Source organism: Tubulanus polymorphus, chromosome 7 (genome assembly GCF_964204645.1).
Source record: "Tubulanus polymorphus chromosome 7, tnTubPoly1.2, whole genome shotgun sequence".
NCBI lineage: Eukaryota > Metazoa > Nemertea > Palaeonemertea > Tubulaniformes > Tubulanidae > Tubulanus > Tubulanus polymorphus.
In genome coordinates, this window is record NC_134031.1 from 10818024 (window position 1) to 10833338 (window position 15315).

A 15315-nucleotide genomic window follows, 5' to 3' on the forward strand; every position below is an offset into this window, starting at 1 on the left:
CCACTCATTTATTTAACAAAAAAATTAATTATTTATTTTTTATTATGTTTATTTTTTATTATTTTTTCTTGATATTTTTTGATATCATATTCACTAATCCAAAAATAATAGCACTTACAACTGTAATTAAAAATAAAATAATATGTTCAGCAGCAAAGTGAAGAATATTCCCTGCAGATTTCAATATAAAACCAACAATTGATGCAATAATTCCGGGTAAACCTGCAGCAGATTTTTTAGATAGTTCCCATTAATATTTTGCTAATTTTTTTAAACCATCTTTTACTTTATCTTGTATAGAATTATTATCTGGGGGTTTATCCGGTTTATTGGGAGTAGGAGTAGATTTCAGTGAATTTGATATAGCTAAACCTATTGTTGTGAATACCATAGTTACAGCTGTTAGAATTGAAAGAATTGTGATTCCTTCAAACTTAAATAATAATTTTATTCTATCTTTCAATGATATGTCAGAATTTGGTTTTAGTATTAACTCTTTAACAACAACTTTTAATCTATTAATACAAAAATCATATGAATTTAATAATAATTTCATTTTTTCTTTCTGAAATTCTATGTTATATTTTAAATCATCAATTTCTTTTTCTAAATATGCATTTCTTTTTTTAAATTCAATTTCTTCAATAACTTTATTATCTCTATCTAATTTAAATTGTTCTGATTCTTTTCTTGATTTAAATAATTCATCTTCTAAAGTTCTAATTTCTAAATCTCTTATACTTTTATCATGCGCAATTTTATCAGCTTCATTTTGTATACTAATAATTTCTGTAATTGCTTTATCAGAAAATATATTTAAAGCTTCTAATTCTTGATGCATCAAGTAATCCATTTGGTAAAAGTTCTTCAATTGGTACTTTATTTGATTTAAGTTTACTAGTTTTGGAAGTTATATTCTGTTCAGAAGTTGTTTCTGTTTCTAAATTATTTTTGATTGTTTTAAATAATTCATTAATTCTTTGTTTAAATACTTTTTTATTTTGATTTATTTTTTCTTGTGTTACATTTTCTATTTCATCAATAATACTTATTTTTTTTAATTCTATCTGGTTCTAATTTTTCCAAAATTGATTCTGCTAATATTTTGTCTTGATTTTTATAAGAGATATTAATATAATAATCTTCTTTCAAATGATAATAATATTCGCCATCTAAAAATTTTAATTCTCTTACTAAAAGTCTAGCACCTCTATCATTTATATTATATCCAGAATCTTTAAATATAGGTTTGAATTTATACATTTGGTCTATATAATCTAAATCGTGTCTTACTAAATATGGATCTTCATATTTAGGATTTATTCTCAATTTAGATCTTCTATCAAATTCATCTGTTGATGGGGCTTTATAAACACTATCTGCTAAATTAGAATTATATGCTGATTCATCATCATTATCAATATTAGTTTCTGCACCATTATAATCATCAACAATATATCCTTCATTATTAATTCCCATTTCTCGAGGGATTCTAACATATAAAGTTTCATCAGGATTAATATTAGAAGGGTTATGAGTAATTATATGATGTGATCTTTCTGCTTTAATAGCATTAGATATTCTAGAAATCTTAGAAGGACTTATATAACTCCCACTCATTTATTTAACAAAAAAATTAATTATTTATTTTTTACTATGTTTATTTTTTATTATTTTTTCTTGATATTTTTTGATATCATATTCCCTAATCCAAAAATAATAGCACTTACAACTGTAATTAAAAATAAAATAATATGTTCAGCAGCTAAGTGAAGAATATTCCCTGCAGATTTCAATATAAAACCAACAATTGATGCAATAATTCCGGGTAAAGCTGCAGCAGATTTTTTAGATAGTTCCCATAAATATTTTGCTAATTCTTTAAAACCATCTTTTACTTTATCTTGTATAGAATTATTATCTGGGGGTTCATCCGGTTTATTGGGAGTAGGAGTAGATTTTAGTGAATTTGATATAGCTAAACCTATTGTTGTGAATACCATAGTTACAGCTGTTAGAATTGAAAGAATTGTGATTCCTTCAAACTTAAATAATAATTTTATTCTATCATTCAATGATATGTCAGAATTTCGTTTTAGTATTAACTCTTTAACAACAACTTTTAATCTATTAATACAATAATCAAATGATTTTAATAATAATTTCATTGTTTCTTTCTGAAATTCTATGTTATATTTTAAATCATCAATTTCTTTTTCAATTTGCATTTCTTTTTTTAAATTCAATTTCTTCAATAACTTTATTATCTCTATCTAATTTTAATTGTTCTGATTCTTTTCTTGATTTAAATAATTCATCTTCTAAAGTTCTAATTTTTAAATCTCTTATACTTTTATCATGCGCAATTTTATCAGCTTCATTTTGTATACTAATAATTTCTGTAATTGCTTTATCAGAAAATATATTTAAAGCTTCTAATTCTTGATTTGTTGCATCAAGTAATCCATTTGGTAAAAGTTCTTCAATTGGTACTTTATTTGATTTAAGTATACTAGTTTTGGAAGTTATTTTCTGTTCAGAAGTTGTTTCTGTTTCTAAATTATTTTTGATTGTTTTAGATAATTCATTAATTCTTTGTTTAAATACTTTTTTATTTTGATTTATTTTTTCTTGTGTTACATTTTCTATTTCATTAATAATACTTATTTTTTTAATTCTATCTGGTTCTAATTTTTCCAAAGTTGATTCTGCTAATATTTTGTCTTGATTTTTATAAGAGATATTAATATAATAATCTTCTTTCAAATGATAATAATATTCGCCATCTAAACATTTTAATTCTCTTACTAAAAGTCTAGCACCTCTATCATTTATATTATATCCAGAATCTTTAAATATAGGTTTGAATTTATACATTTGTTCTATATAATCTTGATCTTGTCTTACTAAATATGGATCTTCATATTTAGGATTTATTCTCAATTTAGATCTTCTATCAAATTCATCTGTTGATGGGACTTTATAAACACTATCTGCTAAATTAGAATTATATTCTGATTCATCATCATTATCAATATTAGTTTCTGCACCATTATAATCATCATCAATACATCCTTCATTATCAATTCCCATTTCTCCCATTTCATAATCTTCTCCACTTTCTGCCATTTACATAATAAAAAAATTAAAATTTAAAATATAATATTCCTCCTATAACAATTCCTATACAAGTTATCGCTAATTAAGCATTTTCATGGGATTTATTATCATTATCAGTTTTAATTATATCATGTTGAATATTATCAGTTTTAATATTTTCTGTAGTATTGTAATCTTTTATTTTAGAATCATTATTTAATTTAATATTCTTAGTTTTAGTTTCTGTTGATTGAATATGTTTTTTATTTTTTTCACCTTCCATTAATTTTGGAGCAGTAATTATCTTTTTATTTATATCATTTAATCCAAATGAATTATTTATTGTTGCAGTTTTAATTACATTATTATAACCAATTATGTTCCCATCTTTAATACTAAATCATTTGAAATAATGAATAGATTAGGGCATATACAATAATTTAATCTAATATGTGATTTATCTAAATAATTTTGATATCTCACAATGTTTTCTGGAATCGATCTATTTTTATCATTATGAATTGAATCTTCAAATAATACTTTAAATTGTTTCTGCACATCGAATGAAGTGTTATCATTTCCAATTATTGGTGATCTTGTTTCTACTTGTGCGCCTAAAATACAAATTAAATACGTTCTAATAGATTGATTTATTCTTTGATTTATTCTTTGTATACCTGATTTTGTAAAACCTTCACTATTTTCTAAAATGAAATTAATCCAACCATTATTATTATTATCAATTTTATAATTATGATAAGCTGAAATTCTATGCATATAATCAATTCTTTTTATTTCATACTCTTCACCAATACCTTGCAATTTACCATGCGCTCTACAATCAGAATTAATATTTATATTAAATTCATTACATATTTTATAAAATTTAGATTGATTAATATTATTATCCAATTCTTTAAAATATTTAGATCCGGGTAAAGGACATTCTAATTCATTTAATATTATTCTGATTTGAAAATATGTGTGAAATCTAAATGTTGTGTGAATTAATTTTAAATCAGAATAATTCAAATTTTTATCTAAGTTATTTAAATGATCATTCCAACTTATACCACAACCAGTTGTTGCACAATAAACAGCAAAATTTAATTGGTTCTGCCAATATTTCATATTAGATTTTACTTTATATATATGATATTCATCTTGAGTAACAGTAACTTCATATGTATTAAATATATTTTCCATTTTAGAAAAAAAAACTGTGATTCAGTAACATAAATTTCTAAATTAGTTAATGCATTTAAAACTAAATTTTTATATGTAATATTTTTATTAAAATCTATTGCAGGAATATTATATTTAATTGGTTTATTATATTGGAAAGCTTTTAGAAACCCCATTTATATAATTAAAAAATTAATAATTTATTAATTCTTTTAATAATTTATCTTGTTCTTCAACTGTTATATGACCATTTAAACTTATTATATAATCTAGTGTATTCTTTAATTTATTAATTTCTTTTATATTAGTTTTAATTTTTTCTTTATTACTTTTTATATTTAATTTTGAACTTATACCAGTTAAAACACTTGATGATAATCCTAATACACCAATTGATATAGCTAAAGGTGTTAATGGACTGAATATTGCTAGAAATGTTATTACAGAACTAATTGTAACCGAACCACTAATAATAAAATAATATATAATTTTACTTTTTAAATATTTTTTCTTTTTTATCTTTAAGTCACTTTCAAATTCTAATATTTGTTTTTCTAAATATATTTTTAATTTAGTTTTATTTATATCATGAGGAATAATATCAATATTATCAACTTTATCATCCTTTTATTTAGCAAAAACATTACTAATTAGTAAATCTATACGCTACAAATATAACAATAACAGTTCCACCTAAAATCCAAATTATTTCATATTTCTGTTGTTCCTTACTTGGGGTATAATAATCTGTTAATTTAGGTTTGTATAGATGTAATTTTTCTTTATTGGTTACCGCGTTATATAAACTCATTGCATCATCAACTGATTGAAAATCTCTATGAGAAATCTTCTGATCATATAATTCTTTGTTAATATAATCCATGTAATTTTGCCTCTTTTCTCTATATTCTTCTGCTGCTTTATTGTATTTCTAGTGCTAAGTTATGTCTTTTTTGTTCTGTTAATGAACCATTTTTATCAATATGTTTAAATAAATAACCACCACCAGTAAATGCTAAAGCGTTAACAATTGCCGATCCTATAATAGTTATAATTGCAGATGCCATTTATTTAGCAAAAAATTATGCATTTATATGGGAGGAATATATTTTTGTTTTTCCAAATAATCAATAGTTAAATTAGATAAAGTAACTGCTAATGTTAATTTTAAAATATCATTTATATCAAATCTATCAACATTAACACTTCCCATTTTAAATACTTTTTTTAATACCGTTGAATAACCAACAGTTCCAACTGATAGTAATGCGCCATTATATAATCCAGTTATTATCCACTTATTATCACTCATTTATTTATCAAAAAATTACTATCTTCAAAATATTTAGTTATCTTAGTGATGATTAATTCAACATTTATTTCATTACTAGTTTCATTTGTATATATTTCAATTATTATTTCTTTAATATCATCGATGATAAAATCTTCATCTAATTCATAAAATCTTAAAGATTATGTAATTAAATTAGTAATCTTTTCTACATTTAAAGTTTCTTTATCTATTGTTTTTTCATACTCAAATGTGTTTCATTAGAAAATGCAATATTTTTAATATGTGTAATTACATCATTAATGTTAAATTTCATTTCTTTCTCACGTTTAAAATCAAACCCAATACATATACTCGGTCCAACAGTTATATTCATTTATATAGTGAAAGAATTAATTTATTCAAATCAATTAGATATCCATTATGATTTCTTATTTCTAATCTAAAATTATTAAATTGAGGAATACAAGGTTTAAAATCACATTCAGCTAAATTATAATTTATTTGCGTTCCAAATTGTTTAACATTTTTTAATGGTAAACTATTTAATATACTAGAATTACAAATTGTATCTTTAGTTGCTTCAAATGTTTTTGTAGGATTAATTAAATTGCAATAAATATAAAAGTGTGTAAAAGTCATTATATTTGTATAAGTTTCAATACTTGAATAATGTCTATCCGGAAGAATTCCTAACAGTTTAGCTAAAGGTTTTCTTACTAGAAATCTATGTTGTTCATTAGTTAACTTTATTCTTATTTTATTCGAACTATCACTTTTGATAAATTTAATTTCGAATCTAGCAGCTGCGCCCTCTTTTATTAATTTCTTGCGCTAATGTTTCTAAATTATATAATCCTGGTTTTAGATAAAGATGAAACCATTTATTCAAATTTCTATCATAAATTTTAAAAGCTAAATGATCAAGACTTTTAGTCGATATATTATGAAAAGAATTACATAAACTTATATTAACTAATTTTAAATCAACACAAGTCTTGAATTCTCTATCTAATTGTATTAGTAAATTATGAGATTTATAATTTGTAAGTTTTCTTGAATCAACAAATATTCTGTATTCTTTTAATTCTACCATTTATTTTACATATTTTCTTATTCGAAATCTATTTCATGGTGCCCTTTTTCATTCTTACCCTTATATATGAAATAGAAATCACCTGAACATAATTCTTCTAAATCTTCACTTGATAATCTATGAAATCTATCTGGTAAATATGTTCTGAATTTATATGTATTTCCTTTTAATCCTTCATATTCTAAGTGTATAACTAATTTATCTCCATATTTGCTAGTAACTGTAACAATCGGTTCCTGAACTTCGCTGAAAAAGCTGAATCACTGAAACGCTGAAACGCTGAAATAAAAGCGCTGAAATTTCAGGGAATTTCCGAAAAACGCCGAAATTTCAGGGGATTCCCGATAAACGCTGAAATCGTGCTAGGTACCAACAATACACGTTTTGAAATATTTTCCGGGCCGGTGTCCGCTGCCAAGTCCTGAACCGCGTTTAGTCTCTACCTTCGGTTACAGAGACATGCATGGACAGTATGTGTGGAGTATACTTCTAGAGGGCCACTTGTTGGACAAATTATTCTCCATTATACCAGAATGCTCGTAATTCCATGAGATTGAGGCTTCTTCCGTAACGTCACTGAGTTGCTGACTTCCGTCACTTCGAGACGTCCGAGAATTTGTTCTCGTTATTTTTGTTGGATTATATCGTTCAACATCTCCTTTAGGCCTTTTTTATAACTTTTTCAATGTAAGTCTTCGGAATTCGCTGAATATCCGTAGCTTTTTTCTTGTAAATTATTAAATTTACTTTTATTTTGGTCTCATTTATTTAGCTAGTGCCTTTTAGGCCTAGGCCCTAGCTATTCATATAATTTTCAATTAGACTTTCGGACCCGTTGGGTATCGTTTTCTATCATGCAGTCTAATCTAGATTATGTTCCTCTTGACATCGGTCAAGAAGTTGAAATTGATTCCCACGTCGTTGACGATGAGGATTACATGGCTTCGGCATCAATGAAGGTCGTCAGAGCCTTTCTTATAAACTTTTGACGCATACTGCGTCCTCTGATAAAAACTTAATTCCTCAGAGAATTGTCAAAACGAGTAAACCGTCTACGGTTTCTAAATCATCGTCTAGTCCTGTTGAAACCCAACAGTTTGCGGATAGTGTTTCCACTAATCCGGTTATGTCTGAATTTCTACTAATGAAAAAGAGACTAGAAGACCTTGAAAATCAGATGTCTTCAGATTTTGCCGAATATCCTTCGGATATCGCCTGTCATAACGATGATCATAATGTTGCTGATATTTCTAATTCTGATTCGATCGGTCAGAGATTTTTAAGTCTCTTTAATAAATCAGATGACAACAATAATCTTCCTGTTAACAAGGATTCAAATGATTTATTAGACTTTTTGAGATCTGAGGTTCAGTCTTTTAAAGTGACTGGACCTCCGTTAAATGAAGATATTTCGTCTTTATTGACTCAACTTTTATCCGGTTTCGGATCTGACGATCCAGAAAAGAAAAGGTTTCTAGACAAGCTAGAACGTAAGGCTAAGGACTATGCTTGTCCTGATAATACATCAAAGTTGGCTGTTACGAAAGTTAATCAGCCTATATGGATGAAACTTCCTAAAGAATCTGCTGCTTTTGATGTAAAACTGCAGAAAATCCAAAATTGGAATCTTCGGGGTGTTACAGCTATCTCCCGTGTTGTTGAAAGTTTAACTGATTCCTCTAAACATTTAGATAGGAAATCGTTAGGGGCCATTTTGTATGATGCGCTTTCGTTTTTCGCTCAAGGAAACTTTGAGTTGAATTTGAGAAGGAGAGAGCTTCTTAAGAAAGATTTTAAAGATTCTTTCAAGCCGCTTTGGCTACCCTCGAATCCCATTGGGGATCAATTATTTGGGGATAACCTTGACGAAAAATTAAAAGAAATCGATAGGACAACTAGAATGGTTGGGAAACTTCTTCCTACTAATTTTCGTGGTCGTGGCCGCTCTAGCGCTTTGAGAGGTCGTGGTCGTGCTCGGTATGGCAGATTTCAACCATATCCTAATTATAGACCTTCAAATTATACTCCAAACAAGAAGGATTTTTGGAGGAAGGGCCAGTTTCAGGACCAGAAAAAATGGTAAGTCATTCCTTTCCTGTAGCTGGCCGTATTCGACTTTTTTTACCTTTTGGGAGTCATTAACTTCAGACAGTTATTTATTAGATTGTGTTAAAGGTTACCACATTGAATGGGAAAACCTCCCTCCATGTCAATTGGAGTTGCCTCGAACTATTTTCTTTTCGAGTAAAGAGCAGTCTGCTATAGACGTTTTATTATCTGAATTCCTTCAGAGGGGAATTATTGAGTTTGCTTCTCCATCTCATGGGCAATTTATTTCAAACATTTTTGTTGTCCCCAAGAAAGACTCTGGGTTTAGACTCATTTTGAATCTAACTCATCTGAACAAATTTGTAAAATATTGTCATTTTAAAATGACTTCATTGAATACTGTTCTGAATTTAATGACGCCAGGTTGTTATATGGCTTCATTAGATTTAAAAGATGCCTATTATTCTATTTCAATTTGCCCTGAAGATAGGAAATTCCTTAGATTTATTTGGAAAGGTCATCTTTTTCAATATACATGTCTCCCTAATGGGATTTCTTCGGCGCCTAGACTTTTTAAGAAATTATCAAAACCGGTTTTAACACCATTACGTCAGTTAGGTTACATCTCTGCCGATTATATCGATGATATTTATTTGCAAGGGCTGGATTGTATCGAATGCAGTTCGAATGTATCGATTTCTAAAACTCAATTACAAAATTGTGGTTACTTTATTAATGAGGTCAAGTCAGAGAAGAAACCTGATGTTCAAAGTTTCTTGGCTTTTGGTTAAATTCAATGACTTGGAAGGTTTTCTTAGGTCAGGATAAGATTGAGAAAATAATCAAAGAGTGTTCCACATTGTTGCACAAACCAAATCCGTCTATTTGGCATATTGCCCATGTCGTGGGTGTTCTAGTTTCTTCCTTTCCTGCTGTGCCGGCAGGTCGATTATATTATCGAAATTTAGAAAAACTTAAGTCTATGTCTCTTTCTCAATCGTTAGGAGATTTCAATACTAAAGTCTCTCTTTCTGATGAAGCTAAGACTGATTTAATTTGGTGGATTGAGAATATTTCTCATTCTGCTTCTGCTCCAATTACACGTCATGCGCCTGATATAACTATTACCACTGACGCATCTCTTTCAGGTTGGGGTGCAATTATCAATCAAACTAAAACCTATGGGTTTTGGAATCCGCAAGAGAAATTGAATCACATCAATATTCTAGAGCTTAGGGCAGTTTTGTTTGCCCTTTTATCGTTCAGTGGACTTATTCAGAACAAACATATTCTTGTTCAATTAGATAATACCGTTGCAGTAGCCTACATTAAGAATCAGGGAGGAACAAAATCTCCTCAGTTGAATAGTTTAGCTAAACAGATTTGGCAATTAGTCTTCAAATTTAATTCATGGCTTTCTGTAACTCACATTTCAGGAATATCGAATTTTGATGCAGATATTTTATCGCGCGTTCAATCGGTCAATAAAGAATGGCAATTAGATAAGACTGCGTTCTCTGATATTATCAGAGTTTTTGGACAACCTGAAATTGATCTATTTGCATCTAGAATTAATACCCAACGGGTTAAGTTCATTTCTTGGCATCCTGATCCTCAAGCTTTTTGTATAGATGCATTCACTGTGAATTGGTCAAATTGGTTTTGGTATGCCTTTCCTCCATTTAGTTTAATTGCTAAATGTCTGTCTAAAATTCAACAAGAAAAAAGTCACGGTATTCTTGTGGTGCCTAATTGGCCGTCACAATCATGGTATCCAAAGTTGATTAACTTGACTAATCAAACTTTCACTTTATCTTGCAGAAAGAATTTACTACGTCTTCCTCAAGATCCAGAGAAAATCCATCCGATTTACAAACAGCTAAGTTTGCTGGTTTGTCGCTTTTAACACAACACTTGCTTTCTCTGGGTCTGTCAAATTTGTCGATTAATTTGCTTTTGTCATCTCTTCGAGATTCAACTCTTCGGCAATATGATGTGTATTATAGACAATGGATCGATTATGTGACTCGCCGAGGGTGTGATTATAGAAACCCATCTGCAGAACTTTTAGTTGATTTTCTTTCTTCATTATATGAGAAAGGCTTGTCATATAGTGCGATAAATACGGCAAGATCTGCTATTTCAACTTTTAGTTTTGCGTCACCATCCGCTAATATTGGGTCCGACCCTCTTGTGAAACGACTTTTCAAAGGTATTTTCGAGAATCGTCCTCCTATACCTAAATATAATGATACGTGGGATGTTGGTATTGTCCTTCGTTTTTTGAAATCAGTAGAACCGTTACATGATTTGTCTCTATCTGATTTGACTAAGAAAACTTTATGTTTAATGGCACTTGTTTCAGGACTTCGGCGTAATGTGCTTCATCAATTACGTATCGATGACATGAACATTTTTGATGATCATATAACCTTTCTTTTCGTCAAACAGAAACCAGATAGACCGGGGAAACCGACTCATCCGATTTCGTTTTTTGCTTATCCTTATGATAAATCGATTTGCGTTTTATCTTGTATCAAAGAATACATTCGTGTAACGGCTGGTCTTAGGAAAGACAATCATCTTTTCATTTCTACTAAAAAACCTCACGGACTAGCGTCAAGTGAGACATTATCGCGCTGGATTAAAGATGTCTTGTTCGCCTCTGGAGTTGATATCAACCGATACTCCAGTCATTCTACTCGTTCAGCTTCTGCGTCTGCGGCTGTTAAGACTATCCCAATAAACACTATTCTCCAGGCTGTTGGTTGGAGCTGCGAACAGACTTTCGCAAAATATTACTATAAAACTGTAGTTGATCATCCTTCGAAGCAATTGGCTAATGCGGTCCTTGCTTCAATTTGATTTAAGGTATTTATGTTTGTTTCCTTGTGTATAATAAGTTTCGGCAAAATAGATGACAGTAATAGGGGTTTAGTTGTTCTAGATCAAAGGTCGAACGGTCGAGAAATTTTCCTAATGTGAAAATAACAATAATTTCTACTTGAATTAGTCGCGCACACTCCTAATTCAAGTAGAAATTATTATTATTTCACATTTGAAAAATTTCTCAACCATTCAACCTTTAACCTAGAACAACTAAACCCCTATTACTCTTAAAATATTCATATGCATGAATAAAATATATATGAATAGCATTTAAATTGATAGATTATTCAATATAAAAGTGTGAGCTCTTATGGAATAGATATATAGATATATTTACAACATTATTTCAATATTTATATTTGTATGAGTTAGATTTTTAAACATTAAAAGTGTTAGTAAAGTGTGATTGAAATAATTCATATATAAATCATTGAACTTCTAAAATCAATTTAGTAAAAAAATATGTATAATAGATGGAATCAGAACAACCACAAACTATCAATATTACAAAAAACACTGGCGTCATAAATATATACTACAAGAAGTGTTCTAAGTGTGAATTAGATAAATTAGCTTTAACAGAATTTAGTAAGCGTAAGATTAGCAAAGATGGTTTTCAATATTGCTGTAAAACTCGTACTAAACTATATACCAAACAATATCGAGAAGATAATAGAGAAGCTTACAATGATTATATGACAGAATATATGAGAGGAAGATATCAAACAGATCTTAATTTTAGATTGAAACAATGCTTAAGATCTAGATTAACACAATTATTGAACAAAGAAACGCATTCAGAAACACTATCTAATTTGTTGGGTTGTACAGATGAATTTCTCAAATCATGGATTATATTTCAATTCGACGATAAAATGAATATAGATAATTATGGGGATTATTACCATATTGATCACGTGTTACCAATATCTAAATTTAACATGAATGATGAATACAATAAAAAACTTATTTGGAATTGGAAGAATTTAAGACCTTTAGAAAAGAAGGAAAACATAATTAAATCTAATAAACTAGATTTACAGTTATATTTAGAACAGTTAACAAAGGCAAAGAAATTTATTGATCAATGGAACAATGATCCAAATAATGAACAATACGTTGAGGAATTTGATATCAAGGATCCGAAATGACTTATCTGGACAGTTATAATTACTGCTCCTAATAGATAAACAAAAGTAGTGAGATATTAAATCCTAATTTAAATAAAAAGTATTTAAAAAACAATAACTTCAACTAGCTAGTGAATTCTATTATATTTTCAATATTTTCTTTTCAAAAAGAGAATACTTTATATTTTGAATAGATTCAAATAGAAATTCTTTAAATTCAAATAGCTAGTATCAGTAGTCAATACTAGAATTCTTTAGCTTTAACTAGCTAGTATCATTTGAAGAATACTTATAATATTTTTTTTGCTTTTTTTCTCTAATATAAATGTCAAAGAAATCTAATAAGAATAGTATTGATATTGAAAAGACATTAGATGATTTGGGTATAAGTGATAATAAAGATACAGTTGCAACTAATTGTGCTCAAGTTAATTGTAATATAGATTATGAATACTATTTATATTGTAAGCATCATCTAGAACTATTGATTGCCGGTGGAAAAACTAAACAATTTTTAACTAAGAGTATTACTTTTCAAGAATTAGATGCTATGAAACCAGATAAAGTAATAAAATATTTTAAGATTTATGAAGAAGGTAGATTATCCCGAATAAATGATTCTATTTCAGATGGTATTGTCAAATGTTATTCTAAGTTATGTAACCAGTTAATACCAATTAATGATGAAAATAAATTATATAGTGATTTAAAAAATGACTACTTAGTTATGACTGAATTACAAAAATGGGTTGGATATGCTTCATTTCAATTAGGATCGGTTATGACATTAATTTCTACTGGTGTCATAACATTTTCGAATATCAAGCCTATGGAATATAAATCAGGTAAGAATGAAACAGATGACGCTGTACTACAACCAAACGTCGAAACAGAAAATGAATCAGAACAAAAATTAACTAAAATAAATGAGTGATGGCGTTAAGAAAAAGGCTAGATCCGAGAAACAAATTAAATGGGCAAGAGAATTGGGTAAAAGATCTTCAGAATTAAAAAAAGCTAAGAAAAAGAAATTAACTGATATAAATGAATCACAGACTTTATCTGATATTGATTCAAATAATAATCCATCTAATTCTTCTAATAGTGGAAGAAATAATTACTTATATATTACAATTGGGTTAATCACAATTATTATATTATCCGGTGTAATATATAAATCAAAATTCAAATCTGATGATAAATATGATTCCAATGACAATAAACCTATCATACCAGAAAATAAATCAAATCATAAAGCCATTGAAACTAAATCTAAATAATTATTAATGGATTGAAATAAGATGAAAAAAGAACAATATTTAAGAGAGTTATATTATAACCCAGAAAGTGAAGTATCATATTCTAGCGTTTCAGAATTATGGAATAAAATTAAATCTGATAAAGATAATGAAAATATAAAATATAGTGAATTGAAATCATGGTTAAAAAATCAACCAACATATCAAATCCACAAGAAAATGGATAAAACTTATTTAACAAGAAAAGTTATGGTTTCATATATCGATCAACAATGGCAAGCAGATTTAATTGACATGAAGAACTTAGAGGAATACAACAAAGGATATTTCTGGATATTAAATGTTATAGACATATTCAGTAGATACGCATGGTCAATTCCAATCAAAAATAAAACTGGAATAGAAGTGACAAATGCTTTTAAATCTATATTTAAAGAAGCTATTCCAGATAAGATACAATTTGATGAAGGTAAGGAATTTTATAACAAACATTTTAAAAAACTATTATCTGATAACGATGTAAAATATTTTTCAACACACTCAGATAAAAAAGCATCTATTATAGAAAGATTTAATAAAACATTGAAATCTAGAATGTGGAAATATTTTACTGCTAATGAAACATATAAATATATCGATGAGTCGATAAATATATTAGATGATTTGGTGAAAGGTTATAATAATTCTAAACATAGTTCTATAAATATGAAACCTATACAAGCTAGAAAAGAAGATAATTCGGAAATAGTTTGGAATAATTTATATGGAGCATTTGTTACACATGATTTCGGAGAACCTAAATTTGAAATTGGTCAACACGTTAGAATATCTAAATATAGAAAAACATTTTATAAAGGTTATACTCCAAATTTTACAGAAGAAATATTTAAAATTAAAAAGATAATATTAACTAAACCTTTTGTTTATAAATTAGAAGATCTAAAAGATGAAGAAATATTAGGTTATTTTTATGAACAAGAATTATCACTTGTACCAAACCCAGATGAAATAGAATACAAAATAGAAAAAGTATTGAAAACAAAAACTCTTAAAGGAAAAAAGTATTCTTTGGTGAAATATAAAGGGTATGATGATAAATTTAATGAATGGATTTATCTAGTAAAATTAAAAGAATAAATGAATAAAGATTTATTTATATTTGAACCGCATAATATGTTAGTTACTGGAGTAACAAAGTGTGGTAAAACACATTTCATATTAGATTTGTTAGAAACTATTTATAAGAATCATTTTGATAATATAATATTATTCTGTCCTCCTTATGAAATGAATAAAACATATAATAGAGATATAGTT

At 27.7% G+C, this 15315-nt stretch overlaps 1 protein-coding gene across 1 annotated transcript; it reads left to right on the forward strand.

Moving 5' to 3' along the window:
* The first annotated feature begins 9702 nt into the window (after nucleotides 1-9702).
* On the forward strand, nucleotides 9703-11585 carry LOC141909152 (uncharacterized). Its single transcript, XM_074799537.1, has 2 exons — nucleotides 9703-10362; nucleotides 10542-11585. The coding sequence occupies exons 1-2, from the start codon at nucleotides 9703-9705 to the stop codon at nucleotides 11583-11585; spliced, it is 1704 nt and encodes a 567-aa protein (XP_074655638.1).
* The last annotated feature ends 3730 nt before the right edge of the window (nucleotides 11586-15315 follow it).

Bases quoted from the DNA above. Each gene is read 5' to 3' on its own strand.
- LOC141909152 (XM_074799537.1), top strand. From the start codon at position 9,703: ATGTCTCTTTCTCAATCGTTAGGAGATTTCAATACTAAAGTCTCTCTT. The intron at 10,363-10,541 runs GTGAATTGGTCA...TTTATCTTGCAG, and splicing joins TTTGTATAGATGCATTCACT to AAAGAATTTACTACGTCTTC.